This window comes from Spinacia oleracea, chromosome 5, assembly GCF_020520425.1.
Source record: "Spinacia oleracea cultivar Varoflay chromosome 5, BTI_SOV_V1, whole genome shotgun sequence".
Taxonomy (NCBI): domain Eukaryota; kingdom Viridiplantae; phylum Streptophyta; class Magnoliopsida; order Caryophyllales; family Amaranthaceae; genus Spinacia; species Spinacia oleracea.
This window is the reverse complement of record NC_079491.1, coordinates 9,367,859-9,386,123: the sequence shown is the minus strand read 5'-3', so window position 1 is coordinate 9,386,123 and position 18,265 is coordinate 9,367,859. Positions and strand designations below refer to the sequence as shown.

At 36.6% G+C, this 18,265-nt stretch overlaps 1 protein-coding gene and 1 pseudogene across 1 annotated transcript; one reads left to right on the top strand and one right to left on the bottom strand.

Moving 5' to 3' along the window:
• Positions 1-10,176: 10,176 nt before the first annotated feature.
• Positions 10,177-11,406, bottom strand: LOC110804945 (F-box/kelch-repeat protein At3g23880-like). Its single transcript, XM_022010545.2, has one exon. It carries the CDS (start codon positions 11,404-11,406, stop codon positions 10,177-10,179), a length of 1,230 nt encoding a protein of 409 aa, XP_021866237.2.
• A 4,561-nt stretch (positions 11,407-15,967) lies between these two features.
• Positions 15,968-18,032, top strand: LOC110804936 (AAA-ATPase At3g28580-like; annotated as a pseudogene).
• The last annotated feature ends 233 nt before the right edge of the window (positions 18,033-18,265 follow it).

Sequence of the window (18,265 nt, the reverse complement as noted above, 5' to 3'; positions counted from 1 at the left end):
ACCGGTTTGACCGGTGCGGAGTTAAGACACTTGAATTGACTTATTAATTTAATGTGTGGTAGTTGATAGTGGGGTATTTTTTTAATATAGACGTGGAGGCGACGGATTCAGGATCATAATATAGGGTGGACCGGTATCAAACGGACATATGTTAGATTTTTTTTAAAATAAAACATATTCCATATTAGTCGTTTAGTCATATATCGAATCTAAATGATAAATGTTATGCAAATATTAAAACGCCGAACAATGAAATTCTATATGCTTTTCCATATTCCAGCCATTTTCATTTAAACCTAATTTCAAAAACAAAATTGAAATAGAAACAACATAGAAATAGAAGAAGAAAAAAAAGCAGAAGGCAGGCGAATAAATCAAAGGGTAGTGAAAATATTGTCCAAAGGCAAAATAGAACTTGTGACCACAAGAAACATTAATTACAATTGCCCCACTTCAAATTACCAACGACACCAATATATTCTTATGCTATTTATTGAAGAGACTAATCATAGTAGTAAATCTGGGGATGGGTTGGGCCAAGGCCCGGGTAGGCCACCCCCTAGATCCGTCATTGGTTAGTGGAAAATGTGTAAGGGGTAGTGGGAGTGTGAATTTTTAAATGATTTTTTGTAGGGAGTGGGTTAGTAGGTAAGTGTGAGAAATTAATAATATAATATTAGTAAAAAAATTCATTTATTGAAGCGGTGCAAGTATTAAGGGACGACCCGAAAAAGAAAGCGGTGCGAGTATTAAGGGACGGAGGGAGTATGTTTTAACCAGTTGGGATTGGCATGAGTGGTTAAGGGCATCTTGCTCTTTAATCAAGGTCTCGGGTTCGCGCATTGGGTATTGAAAAAATCTCAACTGAGAGGGATGTTGTCCATCTAGTTACCCATGCAAACTCCTGCTGGAGAATAGTCTACTCGTCGAAAGCGGTAGGAACTCCTCGTAGTAGAACCAAAAAAAAATGTCCTCTATGTTCTTTTGTGAGACAACAACGCTATTGTTCAGCTAGTTAATTTACCTGAGTATGGCACATGTCATTTCCCTGGTGCCTTACGTTTTTTTTAAAAAAAATTAATATTTTTTAGGAAAAAGAATAATTTATTTTCCTTCATATTTCTATTTCATGGCAAAATTCTTTAATAATGCAAAATATTTATGAAAAAGTTTCCTAAAACTCTTAACCTGCTTTATGACTTTTAATCACTTCAATAGTAAAAATGATTATATGTGGTATTATTATACGTCCATGTCGCTATAACTTATTTACAAAATTTATCTGAAATTATTCCCAAATGACATGTGTCACTTTTTACGGAATTATTTCTCGCACATTTTACAACTAAAGTTAGATAAATGCGTCATATTAATAATTACTCCGTAACTTCACATGTAATAGTGGAGTATGAAAAAGAATGTGGATGAGTCAATGAAATATCTAATAAATCAAAAACAGGTTTTTTTAAACTATTTTACTAAACAAAACTATTTTTTCAATCGAATAAGTAATTTCTTTGAAAATTTTGAATAGATGTAAATAAATACTTTATGTTTTATTTATAAAATTTACGGAGTACTGTATATTTGAAGAAACCTAAACATGTTTAGAAAACTATAGTTTTATGAACAATTCCTCCCCCTTATTATTGCAATTTAATCTGCCATTTGAAAAATTTAGAATAATTGTACTAGAGTTGAAATTTTATTTAGACCAAGTATATTAATCTGAACATTATAAATAGTACTATTTTTAACTTATTTCACGGGTCGTGACATAGATTCAAAGTTCTATTGACGAAATTTAGGTCAACAATATATTGTACATAGTACTTTGTATGAAATAATAATAATAATAATAATAATAATAAATTCTCTCTAGTAGGGCGATTAGGGCACGATGGTGTTCCTCGCCATCTTCTCCGGCGACGTTTAGTGCTACCCCGCGACGTTTAGTGTTATCCGGCGGTGGTTCCACGGCGGTTCAGCGTTCCCGCAAAGGTATTCGGCGGTTATAGGTGCAGTTCTCAGGAGAATTTTCAGCGGTTTTGGTCGACATTTTCAGTGCAATTCTCAGGCGTATCACAGGGGGTTCAGGCGCAGGTTTAGGTTGTCCATTTCCGGCAACATCGATACCAGATTACGGCGAGTTTATCGGTGGTTCAGCGATCCCACGAAGGTTTTTGGAGCAAGTGTTTGGTGCAAGTGTTCGGCGAATAATTCATTGCAATACTGGGCGGTTATTGCGGGTTTTAGGTGACGATTACGTACGGTGAAGGTTCACCGGCAGTTTCCAGGCGGGTCTCAGGCGTGGTGGTCTTGGTTTCGGTCCACTTTCTCAGGCGGTTTTCGAGTATTTGCTGCAGTTTTGGTGCGGTTTTCGAGTATTTGGTGCTGTTTTCAGGCGACGGTTTTCGAGTGGTTGTTGGCGGCATTCAGGTGGGTGGTGCTGTTAGGGCAGCGTGGTGGATTTTGAGTCCGGCGATTACGTGGGTTGTTCGGAAGTTTACCGTTTTGCGGTGCATTGTGGGTTGTTCGGCAGTTTACCGTTTCGTGGGTTGTTCGGCAGCGTGTTCTGTTTTGCAGCAATTCAGTTTAACGGCAATTTTGGTTCTTTGTCCAGCAGTTCAGTTTTGCTTTGGTTCTTTGTCCAGCAGTTCCGGCAATTTTGTTGTTTCATCTTGGTGCAGGAGTTGTTACAATTGTAGGGGTTGTTACATTTTGGTGCTGGGGGTTGGTACATTTGCAGGGGTTCATTTGGGTTCATTTTGGACATAAAGGGTGCTTTGTGTGGGGTTCATTTTGTTTTCTTCCTGTTTTGTCCAGTTGTTGACGTGCTTTGATATGGCGGCTACCGTGGAGAAGTTTCATTGCCCTTTTGTGGGTCTTAGCGGGTGCCAGGATGGCGGTGGGCGTGGTTTGGTAAGGAGTTCTCTGATCACTCACTTACGGGATCGCCATTGTTGCTCTGATGTGCGGGATGTAACCCGTCAGTCCCTTACTACCAATTTGCAGGTTTTTACTTCGGCTGAGGTTACCTTTCGTCGTATGGGAATTTGGTTATGTGGAGATTGTTTCAAGACGCATACTCATCGTATTAGGTGTCGGCATGGCAGTGGTTCTAGTACGGTTTTTGTGGACCCACCTGATTCTGGGGATGGTACTATTCGTTTTACTCTCTACGGTATTCAAAAACCTCAAGCTCCTGCTTCCGAGCTCTCTACTTCTGATGCGTCTCGAGAACAATATTTTTCTTTTGATGTTGCTCTTCTGGACACTTTATGGTCTAAGCGGTTGCGTTCTGTGAAATCCATCCCTCCCAAATGTCGTTTGGGTTTTTCGCGAGTTCTGAAAGGGGCGCTTGATAAGGTGATTTGCAGACCAGATGACATCGCTTGTTGGGTTCAGTTGCTCGTGTTACCTCTTTGTGTCCTCAAGACTTTTTCACCACGGAGTAATCGTGAGTGTTCCTCCGGTGTTAGGCGGCGGCAACAGGAGGAGTGTATCACCTCTGCTATTCGTTCTTGGGGTGTGCCTGGCGGTTCTGAGCAACTTGTCATAGACACATTGGCTAGCGTGTCTCCCTCTCTATTGGATGTTGACGATGACCATGATTTGACGGAGCGTAATATTAAGCAATGCAAGAGAAAGATTTCTGACGGTCACTACACTGCTGCCGTTCGGGTCCTTTCTTCCTCAGGTCTTGCCCCTTACGATGATGCTACTCTTGCAGATTTACAAGCAAAGCACCCTTCTGTTCCGGTCCCTACCTTACCGGATATCCCTGTTGATCATCAACCTTTCTGCTTTCTCCGCTGTTGTTTTGGAGCAGATTATGGGCTTTCCGCGTGGTACTTCGTGCGGTAGAGATGGCTTGCGTGCTCAGCACCTTTTGGATTGCTTGGGTGGTGCTGCTGTAGCTGTTTCTGATGAGTTGGTGGATGCTATCACTCAGGTAGTTAATCTCTTTCTTGCTGGAAAGTGTCCCGCTGAGCTTGGAGGATACATTGCTAGTGCTCCTCTTACGCCATTGGTTAAGCCTGGTGGGGGTGTTCGGCCTATTGCTGTGGGTACTATTTGGAGGCGCCTTGTTTCTAAGGTCGGGGCTGCTTTGATTGGTCCGCGTTTAGGAAACTACTTTGGAGGTCTGCAGTTTGGAGTTGGGGTTCCAGCAGGTGGTGAGGCCATTCTCCATGCTGTCAATCGGTTGGTTGAGGCTCGTGGGGCCGATGTTGGCCTATCTATATTATTGGTGGATTTTCAGAATGCTTTCAATTTAGTTGATCGATCGGCTTTGTTGCGTGAGGTTCGGCTCCATTGTCCTGCTCTTTCGCGTTGGGTTGAATTCTGCTACTCTTCTCCAGCGCGGCTGTATTATGGGGAGCATACCTTGTGGTCTTGTCAGGGTGTGCAGCAAGGGGATCCTCTCGGCCCTTTGCTTTTTTCTCTGGTTCTACATCCATTGGTGTGTCGAATTCGAGACTCATTTGATCTATCTTTTCAGGCATGGTACTTGGACGATGGCACTATTGTTGGTGACACTTTGGTGGTTGGGCAGGTCTTGGAGTTGATTTTGGAGGAGGGTCCTCGTTTAGGTCTCCATGTTAATGTTGAGAAGACGGAGGTTTTCTGGCCTTCGGAGGACCCACGTTGTCGTCTAGAGGGTGTCTTTCCTACGGATATTGCTCGTCCTGAGCTTGGTGTTAAGTTGCTTGGTGGCCCAGTCAGTACGGATTCCTCTTTTTGTAAGGCGGTTGTTTCGCAGCGTGTGTCGAAGACTGTTGTGTTGATGGATGCTGTAGCCAAGCTTAATGATCCCCAGTGTGAGTTGTTGCTTCTTCGTGCGTGTACTGGAGTTTCTAAACTATACTTTGCTATGCGCACTTGTTCGCCTCATCTTTTCGAAGCGGCCCAATTATCTTTTGATGTGGCTCTGCGGGCTTCTTTAGAGCGCATCGTGGTTGCTTCGGGACCTGGGTTCGGTGACTGGCAATGGCGCCTTGCCACCTTGCCTTATTCTTATGGAGGATTGGGTGTTTATTCAGCTGGTGATGTTCGGCATTATGCTTTTCTTGCATCCCGTTTGCAGTCTTCTGGTTTGCAGGATTTGCTTCTTTGGCTTTCAGGTGTTGAAGGTCCGGGACCGGCCTTTGATGATGCTCTTGGTCTTTTCAACAGGACCGTGGAGACCGACCTTATGCGTAGCCCTAGTGAGATCGCTGCCCCCAGACTCATGAAGAAATTGGCAGACATATATTTCACGAAGGTTATTGCTGATGCGGAATCCGCCTACTCCTTATCTTCACGTCTTGTTGCCCTATGGAAATCTCAGCAGGGGGATCACTCCTCAGCTTGGTTGCGGGCAGTCCCCATCTCGGGGTTAGGCCAGACTATGAACGGTAAGGCTTATCGTTCGGTTCTTTGCTATCGGTTGGGTATTCCGTTGTTCTCTGATTCGACGCCGTGTTCTGCTTGCTCTCGGGTTTTCGACGGGGACATTTATGGGGATCATGTCGTGTCTTGTGCTGGGATTGTGGGTATCAAACATCGACATAATGTTGTTCGTGATACCCTTTTGGATATTTGCTATCGGTCGGGGATTTCTGCTCGTAAGGAGGTTGATGTTGGGCTGACTAGTGAGAGTGATGGAGCTCTTCGTCCTGCAGATATATTGCTTTATTCTTGGGATGGCGGTGTAGATGTGTGTGTTGACTTGACTGGGTCTTCACCTATGACGCAATCTGGGTTGTCAGACTTCGTTCCGGGTCGGGTTGTGGCGGTTGCTGCGCAGCGGAAGCAGGTTAAGTATGTGGCACGTTGTAGGGCTTTGGGTTACGGTTTCTTTCCTTTTTCCTTCTCTTCTTTTGGGGAGTTAGAGAAAGGGGCTGTTTCGTTGCTGAAACGGGTCCAGACGTACTCCAGGGCTCAAGACATAGGGGCACGGGCAGCTGCCCACATTTTCAGCAGGATCGGGTTCGCCATAGCTAGAGGAGTGGGGGCCCAGATTGTATCTCGGCTCCCCACCAACTTCTTGTAGTTTACTTGATCTTTGTAGCTTGTTAAGCTTGTAACGTTTTGGTGGTTTCCCATAATAATAATAATAATAATAATAATAATAATATGTAATAATAAATAAATTTTTAATATTGTGGTAATGTTAACCAATTTATTACATTATACTAATACAGACACGAGAAGTGACACGTGTCACTTCCTGGTGGAAAATTTTCCAGCTAAAAAAAACTCCTAAAAATCTCTACTTTATATTTTTGATTTATTTTCTATTATTATTTGTTTACAATTTATGTATGGAAAAATATTATTTGTTTAAGATTCGGAAATAGTATATGACACATAATTATAGTTTGCTAAAAAAATGATTTTTGGTAATATTTTAGTCAAATTGTTATATTAATAATGGAAAATGTATGTAATCAATATTTTAGTCAAATGAATCCACAAAAACTAGCCGTTGAGCAACAAAACATGTACGTATTTTTTTTTTTTTTTTTAGTTTTTATTACGGAGTATTATTTTTTATATCCGATTTCTTTCCATATTGTAACCCGTGGTTTGAGTTGTGGTTGTTAGTCGCTAGGCTCTAGTCAGTCGCTCAAGGCTATTATTGATAAATTATATATATAGAATTAAAGGGAATTTTTTTCGCTTAAAATAAACTACTTCATGATTTATATACTTCGAAAGAAAAATTAAAAACGTAACTCTAATATACATGTACTCTATCATTTGCTGCAACAATCAATGAAAATGAGTAATGTAATTTACCTTTGCAAACTTTACTAAAGACAGTATCCTCTAATTCTTTTGTTAATACGGGATCCTAGGTAATTAGGTATGAAAAGTATTGATTGTTAAGGGATGATCAACAAAGCAGCATATTAACCGGAAACAGTTAAATAGAATATAATTACCAAATTGGTGCTTCCAACAAATATAGAAAACAAAATAAGTGGTGATTGGTATATTATGGTTCCATAATTTTGGCAATAAAGTATAATGAAAGATTTTATTCAATTTTATAAATTGTCATATATGGCAGAAAAAAATCACGGGCAATAGATAACTTATTTGTCTTGGATAAATCAATTTTATCCTTGGCAAAATCCGTACCCTAATTAAATTGCATTATCAATTGAACGTTTGACTTGCGCTATGTGCGACAAGATAGAAAACTTGTTGATTTTTTTGGGTGAACTGAAAAGAAAAACCAACAAGTTTTCTTTAAACTAGCTATAGGTTCTTTAGGTTTTGGATCCTTTAGAGTTCTAAAATAAATCTACAAGGTAGAGTTTGAACATCTCAACCATTGAATGAAAAATCAATGGTTCATATATTATCTTTCCAAAATTCCTCCTATTTTTTCTCATCAAATATGAGCCATTGATTTTAAAATGTATGGTTTAGATACAACTCTACCTTGTAGAGTTTTATTAAAACTCTAAAGGATTCGGACTCGGTTTTTTAATAGTGGTTATAAATTGATAATTATATACTTCCTAGAATATAGGTTTTTAATCTTGTGTATGTCGGACTGTCGGTAATCAAGAATTAGTGCTCCTCCTAGCTATTTACTTTTACTTTAAGGTTGCACTCAGATGGCGTGGGTACAGATCGATAGGGCTCAGAGTTCCTGAGGTGATTACAACTGATTGAAACCGTTCAAATACAAAGCCAAGCATCATGACAGTGTTATTATGAGAAATCAAAATAATAAAATCTAAAAGCAATAAAGATACAAAAGGTAATTAAGCAATAATAAACTCTAAATGGAACTCCAAACTGAAATTTCAAATTTGGGATATTCAACAGTTACAGAAACAAAAGGAACAGGAAAAAATAGTGTTTATATAGAGATGCAACAAAAGAAACAAGCGACTCCTTTTTTAAATTCTCACTGATATAAGAAAATTGCCTAGATAAGAAAAAACATAAGAAATTCAATTAAACTGAAACAAACTGCCATCGCCATAAAACATAGCAGAAATCTAAGAAAATCAAGTCTAGATATTACGAAAACATTAATTTGTGATATAACAAGATAAGATAGGTCAGAATATACATACATATAACTTAGTAAAATTCTAATTTTGTATTTTATTATATTAAGTTCAATTTAAAGTTGATGAATAAGATAAAATTTTAAATTGGTCAATTGAGTTAAGAGGGTGGAGTATGACATTTTTTAATGAATATTTGGTCGAATAAAGTGAGTGAACATTATAATGTAACATATTTGATCTACTAATAATATATCATGTTATATCATACTTGGGGTAAAGGGGCAAATATGATTTTGAAATTACTAACTCCATAAGTCAACATAGACTTTATAATGGTTATATTTTATAATTAAGGGTTTATATTGTACGTAGTAGTATCGTAAATTATAACAAAATTATTATTAATATGTTTGCAACGACAAAAATAAGTTTTCTATGTTAATGTAAAGGATTGTAATATCACTTATATATAAAATTTCGTGTAAAGTTAACATTTTGATATATAAACCATGCATCACATGCACTTGATATGGGCGAGTCCGGACTTAATTTATTCTAACGAAGAAAATAAAGATAAATTATTGACTAATATTGACTAATAAATGGAGATTTAGCGTTAGTGAACAGATATGAGGATAACATGTACCAGGCCACCTTGGTGATGGGGCGAGTTTAAATTATTGGATTGAGAACCCTCACCCTCACCCAATTCTAATTATGTATGTCAGATATTTTCATCAATATTGTAGCGAATAAAAATAATTTTAATAATAAACTTATGCCAATATATTCAAAAGATAGATGAAAGACAAAGTGACTTATTTAACGAATATAGGGACGAAAGATTGTCAATGGGGCAAGTTTTTTTTGGGAGATAAGCCCGCGCATCCGCACTTGGTGGGAAGGGTGGAGGAAATTTGGTGTGACGGGGTTAAAAAGTTGTACTCGCCGCGGGTGACGGGAAGAGGATGCATGAATTTTTATTAGCCCCGCCCGCTTCTCTTATCCTTCAACTAATTTATTGTGAATCTTTTTAAAAAAAAATACTAACCTACATATTATAATGTGTTGTTTATTTACTCAATTACTCTAACCAGACAACCAAATTGTAGAAGTCTCTAGAATAGAGTTTTAAAATTCAAAGTTCTCTTACCTAAACAAAAAATGTTGATTTTAGGGGTGGGTTTGAGGCCGGTGTAGATACACGGGAGGGTGATTGAACGGGGATGAATTTTATTGTTTACCCTTCAGGAAAGGGATTGGGTGGGGTGGCCCGATTGGTACTATTGTTCCTATCGTGGGCGGCAAGGAGGGGGATAAGATCTTAGGTGGTTACGAGTGTGGAGGCCCCTCCCCGCCTCAAAGTCATCTATATCTGAATAAAGTAAATGGTGGGGGTATGTGTTAAGTGATCGGATAATGAGGTAGTTAATAAGGATGAATTTTATTTCGTATCTCATAATTAATACGAGCAGGAATGGGATTGGATTTGGTACTATACCTACAGTTGGTGGAGGGGATAAAAAATTTACCCTTGTACGGTTGTGGAGGCTTCACCCGCTTCAAAGTCATTTATAGTCGAATAAAATAGATGGACGGTGGGAGTGTTAGAGGAGTATGACTACCGAAGTATAGGGAGAATGAGAATAATTTTTTATTTGACACAGGTGATGAGAGGGGACGAAAACAAACATATCTTTGTACCCTTATTTTTAATTATTTTTTTTAATAAATAAGACATTGTACGAATGGGGCAACAACATATTTTATTATATTTTATTCATCATTAATTTTTAAATATAAAAATATTTATAAGCTCTGTTTTTTATTATAGATTGTCTGCAACTGCAACTTAGATTTCATGCAAATTTAATATTAGGATTATAAACCGTACATCGCACGAGCATTATACTAGTAAACTCTAAATGGAACTCCAAACTGAAATTTCAAATTTGGGATATTCAACAGTTACAGAAACAAAAGGAACAGGAAAAATTAGTGTTTATATAGAGATGTAACAAAAGAAACAGGCGACTCCTTTTCAAAATTCTCACTTTGATATAAAAAAATTGCCTAGATAAGAAAAAACATAAGAAATTCAATTAAACTGAAACAAACTGCCATCGCCATAAAACATAGCAGAAATCTAAGAAAATCAAGTCCTCTCTTCCATTAGGGAAAGGAAGTCGAACTCTGTCCTTGAATTCTTTTGTGCGTGCAACACCAAGCTCTCCACATAAGTATCTAAATACATAGCATTGCGCGGTTTTATCAACTCTTTTTGTTGGTGAGTTTTGATGTTATAAGATATCAGTCGATACGACTTTCTCACTCTACTTGTTTCAATCACAATCAAGAACGCATTGGTCTCTTCAACGTACAAAATCTTTGAAAACGGGTATCCTAAATTGATAAATCGATTGCTCAGAAGAAAGGGAGAGTTAATTAAATCTGGATCACCACGAAACCAAAGCCTCCACGGATCAACATTATGTTGATGATCCTTTTCCATAACAAATATACGGCTACTTTTTAAGGACATAACATAAATTGCTAACGACTCACCAAGGACGAAAAGAAACTTGACAATAATATTACTTCCTTTGGCAGCCTCTGGCAATTTCATAATGCTGAATTTTTCAACCTCAAAGTCCACACACATAATATGAAGATGATTAGACGCACATCCAATCCAGTACAAAACACCTCCACAGAAAACACGTCGTTTTCCATCAGTTAAGTCTACTCGACCCCAACTCCAAATATTCGTCCAACAATTGGGTTTAACCCTCCATTGGCGATCATTCAAGGAATATACTGCAATTGTCGCCTCCTCTAAATTTTCAGAGCTAAACCTGCCGGAAAATTTACAGGCAAATACCTTATACTCATTACTAGAAGGTGCAAATCCTAAAATATAAACAGCATATTCTAAAGGACAAGTAGGGAGAATCAATGACTTTCTAATACAGGGGTTATACAATACTAATTCTTTTGGAGAGGAAGGGTACTTCTTCATCAACATCAACCCATTACAGTTTCCAACAATCTGGTATGACCCAGGAATTCTACCAAGGTCACCAGTTTTCCTAGATGAGTCACTTGGACGAACGGTCAATTCGTAACGACTGCGAAACGCTAACAAAGCTAATACATGATGATGACGACTACTGTTTTTGTTGTAAACATTAAGATGCATGGAAATAAAATCAGAGGAATCGATAATTGAGCACCAAAGTTTACAGACAAGCCTGAATATGACAAGGGTTTTCACCGGCAACCTCGCTAAAACCTCCGTTAACAACTCCGTCGGAAGATAGCTGTGCTCCGGCAATTCATCGTCCCATGTGAATTTCCTCTTCCTGTTCCCGCTCTTGTTCTTCATCTTCGACCTAGAATACAATTGTGAGGCAAAAGCTTAAGGATTATTATTGATAACCGGCAAATAAGTACTAACAAGTTAATAACTTTTAAGTATAGTATTTATTTATTCACCAAATCCGATTTTCAAAAATTTTCCTAGTTCAATTTCCGTTTTACAAATCTTTTAGATATTATTTAATGAAAATAATTTTTCAAACACAAATTCTTATTTATAAATAATGTACCATAAATATTTATTTGAAGATAATGGAGTTATCCTAACCATATAATATTGTACTTTTACTATTTGCACGGACTCCGGTGTAATGTTTGACCGTTAATATTCAATTATGCATGTAAAAAATATATAAAAAGTTGATATTTATAAAATATATTTTGAGACGAATCTAACAAGATATATCTCATGATAATTTTTTTATAGATATAATAGTGAGAATTTATAGTCAAAGTTTTGATTTTTGGACAGATTTTTCAAAGCGTAAAAAACTTTATGAAACAGAGGTAGTATATGGTAGGGTTGTGTACTTGTGTTATATCTGGGATGTATGATATAAGATAGAAGTCTACTTAGGAAACCTACGAAGGGCGTGATATCTATTTTTTTAATATAAAGAGACGTATGCCACGAATAATACAACACACGACCATTATTTCTCATCAATATATTTTATCAATATTGTATACCGGATTAAAAAGTTAACTTAAAATGTTTAAAAGTTACCTATATATACGTAAAAGTTGTCTATTTTTTTAGTGATAATTTTTTTGATTTTAATTAAAAGAATTCTTCAAAATCACTAATCTAATATATATATATAAAGGAGACATATTTGCTGAAATATTAGAGCACCACCTAGGATTACTATTGGTTTCAGCTAATGAAAAATAGGATTTCTAATTTATTAATGAATTAAAAAAAATCAAGTGCCACGTAGATAATTAATTAGGTGTCACGTAGATATTTTAATTAATTAATACGGATTTTTCATGAAATACCCCTCAATTTTCACGAAATTCACCAAATGCCCCTCAACTTTCAGAAATTCACCAAATGCCCCTCACCTTTAATATAATACCCAAACTATCCTTACTAATGACACGCCGTTAGTCCGCCGTTAGCCTACTTTTCTAATTCACCAAATGCCCCTACAATGTAACTTATTTCACCAAACACCCCTATTTTAAAATATAATTCACCAAATGCCCAAATGTAAAAATTACATTTTTAAAGCCCAACGGCTAGTTTTTGGGCATGTGTATGTCGGCCGAAAAGAAGGAACAGTCCTTGTCGGCTGGTGTTATGGGGGAGGAAATTGATGAAGCAGGTTCTCCGTGCTAATTTATTGGTGGCGTTTCTGTGATTTCTCCGGCTAACAATTGTCCATTGGTTGGGGTTGGGGTTTGGTTGGGGTTGGGTTCTCTCTCTCCATTTTTTTAAAGACAAGTGAGAGTCTTTTTATTATTAGATGTGAATACAACATTAGTTTACACCATAACTGAGCTTAATCATAGTTTGGGGAAGTTGATGTCAAAAATCCGTAGCTCTAGCGACAACCACATGTCCATAATAGGACTAGACATCGAAAGACACTACTGTCAAGATGACACCAAACACCAACTTGCTGAAAAAGTTGCCATAGTGAAGCTGTTTTTCTTCGACAATTGCTTGATTATCCAGTTGTTGCGGATTAATAAACCTATTTGTTCACTGGCTTAGTTCTTCCAAAGACAAGAGCTTACCTTTGTTGCTGTTAAAATGAACAACTGTCTTAAAGCGTTGAACAGAGATTATGGGATTCAATGCAGGAATGCTTTTGATTTGCGTGAATTGGTTGTAACTGTTAAACAGGATAAAAAACAGACCAATGAAAAGTTCAAAATATTTGGATTGCAATATTTGACGAATCTATTTACACCGGGTAAAGAATTGTTTTTGTACGTGCTTAAAGGTCCTGCAGCACCTCTAGGAAGTTGGGGTGCTACTATGTTGTCTTTACAACAAATTGAAGCAGCTACTCGTGATGCTTACTTGTGTTGCCTTGTTGCGTATTTCTCTTGTTAAATACTCCATATTTGGGAACTAAACTGCTTCCTCGTGAAATTGTAATCAATCTAGCATTTCTGCTACTAATATTTTCAGATGTGTCAGAAATAAAGTGTACTAAAAATATCAGCAACAGATTAAGCATATTCAACACACAAAAAAACATCATTTATCAAACTAGATTAAGCATATTCACCATTCAAAAACATCATAATGATCATATTCACCATTCAAAAATAACTTCATATAGTGACAGATATACTGAAACAATATGTAGTATTGATCAAAAACATCATATTTAAGCATATTCGCCATTGTTGCTTGGATCACACTTGTAGTATACCCTTTGTGGAATGAGTGTTGTATCGGAGCTACGAATGACAAATTTTCTCCCACGATAACAGATTTTATTTGGGACTCTAACATATGTGGACTCATTATGTGTGGATGATGATTTTGAATGATAACTCATGACACAAAATGAGATGAAACTACAACAAAACAATTTGGTGACTAAATAAACACTCAGAACAGGGTTATTTATACTAAAACAATAAGCTACGGCTATTTTTCAATCCCAAAAAACTAGCCGTTGGGCTTTAAAAAGGTAATTTTTACATTTGGGCATTTGGTGAATTATATTTTAAAATAGGGGTATTTGGTGAAATAAGTTACATTGTAGGGGCATTTGGTGAATTAGAAAAGTAGGCTAACGGCAGACTAACGGCGGACTAACGGCGCGTCATTAGTAAGGGTAGTTTGGGTATTATATTAAAGGTGAGGGGCATTTGGTGAATTTCTGAAAGTTGAGGGGCATTTGGTGAATTTCGTGAAAATTGAGGGGTATTTCATGAAAAATCCGTAATTAATAATATGTACAACTCCGTCCAAAATCAAATACTCTAATAATTAAAAATAAATCTAAAACAAAATTTAATCCAAAATCAAACACTAATCTAAAATAAAATTTTGGCCAAAGTCAAACACTAATACAATAATAGAGCGCCGCATAGGAAATATACTGGTTTCGGCCAATGAAAAAAAATATTTCGAAAATATATTTATATATATAAAGGAGAAATATTTGCAAAATTATTAAAGCGCCACGTAGGAAATCTAATGATTTCGGCCAATGAAAAATAAGATTTCTAATTTATTTTTGTATTAAAAAGAAATAGAGTGCCACGTAGATAATTAATTAGAGCCACATAGATATTTTAATTAATTAATTACTAATATATACAATTCAACCCAAAATCAAACACTATAATAATTAAAAAATAAATCTAAAATAAAATTCATCCAAAATCAAACACTATTCCAATAATAGAGCGCCACTTAGGAAATCTAACGGTTTCAGACAATGAAAAATAAGATTTTAAAATTATTTTTGAAAAAAAAAGTCGGGTGCCACGTAGATATTTTTTTTATTAATTACTAATGTTACGTATATACAACTTCATCAAAAAATAAATACTCTAAAAATTAAAAAATAAATCTAAAATGAAATTCAATCCAAAATTTTTTTTTATATATATATATATATATATATATATATATATATATATATATATATATATATATATATATATATATATATATATATATATATAATATAGTAGTTGGTATATATAGGAGTTTTATTTGAACTTAACCATTAATAGAATCCGTGCATCGCACGGGCTAAAATCTAGTAATGTACTTCGTATAAAATTAATCATTTAGCCCTTGCTTGTATTGTTATGTTTTCTATAGATGGATTAATATGGTGTATGAGACTAAACTCTTGTGCTTTTTTTTCTCTCACAAATAACGTTTAGGTTAATTGTTGCTTGATATTATTGTCCCACAGTCCGCGTATTACTTGTGTGTCAGTATGTCAACGTGATAAATTTTCTATTGGGTGATATTAATTAATTAATACGTAGTACTCCCTCCGTTCCTAAATGTTGTATCCGTTTCCATTTTAAGCGTTTCCTTTTGTTGTATCCGTTTCTATTTTTGGACATACATTTTATCCTAAAATACCCTTATATTTCTATCTAATTACCAAAATACCTAAAGATTCTACCCATATTCCCACCCAAATTTTCCCACCCCTATTATTTAATTATTTTATCTTCCCCATATACCCACTCTTTCACCTCCTTTGTCACCCATCATTATCACTCCTTTCTCTTACCTTATTTCTTTATTATTATTATTATTATTATTTTATTTTTATATTTTTATATTATAATCTCTTACATACAATCATTTTTTTACACTCAATCATTACACTTATACCAATACAAACCAAGATTCCAATTTTCTTAAAAACACCCCACTTTCCCAAATGGATACAACATTTAGGAACGGAGGGAGTATCACTTTTGGTATATAGCGGTGTATTTAATTATTAATTAATTATTTAGTAATATTAATGTAATTTTATAAGGTCATTTTTTTGACACATTTTACTTTACAAAATAAAAGTAATTGACTAATTACAATTCGTTCTAATTTCTAAGCGCGCGTACCCGCAAACTATATAAGTGAAGTTGTAGTCTTACGCCCAAATCTTCCAAGTCCTTACCAGTTACCCTATATTGGCTATATATTCATCTTAAAGTTTGAATTCTTTTAGAAAACCCTAAAAAATTGTTTGACTCTTTTAGAAAACGCTAGTCCATAACAATGGCGAAACCTACCAAAACAATGGCGAACCGGCGTAGCAACACCCTAGCAAATTGGGTAAACACAAGCTCTGCACTCGCAACAATGGTGTTCTTGATGTCTCTTCTTAAACAATACGCACCGTATCAACTCCGCCGAATAATTTATCAGTTCACCCACCAACTGTTCGACGTAATGTTCACCATTGACGAGTTTTCACCCGGAATCCTCCCCACCCGGAACGATGATTTCGAATCAATCCAGGCTTATTTAGGCAAAAACGGGTCGAAGAATGCGAAAAGACTCCGACTATCTTCTCTTTTGGGAGAGAAAAGAGTCCTTACCATGGATGCTAATGAGGAGATGACTGATAAGTTTAATGGGGTTACAGTATGGTGGACGTTCCGATTACAGAGAGCAACAACAAACATGCCTTTCGATCGAAGGAGTTACAAGCTTGTTTTCCACAAAAAGTATAAAGAGATTATAAGTGGGAAGTATTTAGATCATGTGATTAGCGAAGGGAAGAAGATTCGAGAGTGTAGCAGGACAAGGAAGTTGTTCTTGAACAAAGCAGGATTATCTGTAGCTAGGAAGGAATGTTTATCACAATCCTGATTCGTTATGGAACCCTGTTGAGTTTAATCATCCTGCAACATTTGATACTTTGGCAATGGACCCTGAAAAAAAGAGGGAGATTGTTGCTGATTTGTTGAAGTTTAGAGACAGTGAAGCTTATTATTCAAGGATTGGGAAAGCGTGGAAGAGGGGTTAGTTACTGTATGGGCCACCAGGAACTGGGAAATCTACAATGATTGCTGCTATATATGGCTAACTTATTGGAGTATGATGTGTATGATCTTGAGTTAACTGCTGCAACAGATAACACCCAGTTGAGGTCTCTGTTGATTAACACCACTAGCAGGTCTATAATTGCGGTTGAAGACATTGATTGCTCGCTTATTGCGGTTGAAGACATTGATTGCTCGCTTAGTTTGACTGGTAGAAGGGATGACAGGAACAAACCCAACATTGCTAGTACTGGTAATAGTAGTACTAATACGAGTGCTTCTACTGCTAGCAGGAACAGCTCTGTAACTATTTCTGGGTTGCTGAATTTTGCTGATGGAATATGGTCAGCTCTTGGTGGGGAGAGGATTATAGTGTTTACAACGAATCATGTAGGGAAGTTGGACCCGACATTGATAAGAGCAGGAAGGATGGATAAGCATATTGAACTGTCTTATTGTGGATTTGAAGCTTTTAAACTTCTTGCTAAGAATTATTTGTTGGTGACAGAGAATTCTAAGTTTGAGGTGATTAAAGCTTTGTTGGATGTGACTAAAATGACACCTGCTGATGTTGCTGAGAATTTGTTGCCTAAGTTTCCTGATGATGATGTTGATATATGTCTCGGGAATCTGGTTTGTGCCTTGGAGAAGGCTAAGAAAGAACAGGAGGCTAAGGCGGTTGCCTTGGAGAAGAGGAGGTTGGAGAGGAAGGCGAAGGAGGAGGCAGAAGCGGCTCTGTTGCAGGTGGGTAAGAAAGCTGATGAACCACCAGTTAGAGTGGAAGCACAGGCTGCACAGCTACAGGTGGTGAGAAGAAAGTTGATGAAGAACCACCAGTCACGGTGGAAACACAGGTTGCAGAGATACAGGAGGGTGAGAAGAAAGCTGATGAGCCACCAGTCACGGTGGAAGTACAGGCTAAACAGCTGCGGGTGAATGAGAAGAAAGCTGATGAAGTACAAGTCAGGGAGGAAGTGGAGGAAGCAACTGTCATAAAGAATGGAGAAGTCTGTGAAGTTAATGGGATACTAATTACTTGAAATTATTAGGAAATTAGGAAGCTGATTATATACAAATATATATAGCATAATACTTTAACAACTAGAAAAGGAATAAAAATATGGAGGGAGTAAAAAATTGGCATTATCGTTTGTGTTACAAGCTAACTAAGAGAAATTATAATGAAGTTTGAGTAGAGAGAGTTATCATACCATTGATGCGAAAATGAAGTAATACGTAATTAATTTTGGCAAATCATAGACATCCTTCCGCAATGGCGGATTAAGTTTCTTTCTTTTGGTTTGTATATGAATGTCATCACAAGCATGGGGTTCTATCAAATTAGTGACTTCACAAGTCTTCAATTTGAT

Bases quoted from the DNA above. Each gene is read 5' to 3' on its own strand.
- LOC110804945 (XM_022010545.2), bottom strand. From the start codon at position 11,406: ATGAAGAACAAGAGCGGGAACAGGAAGAGGAAATTCACATGGGACGAT.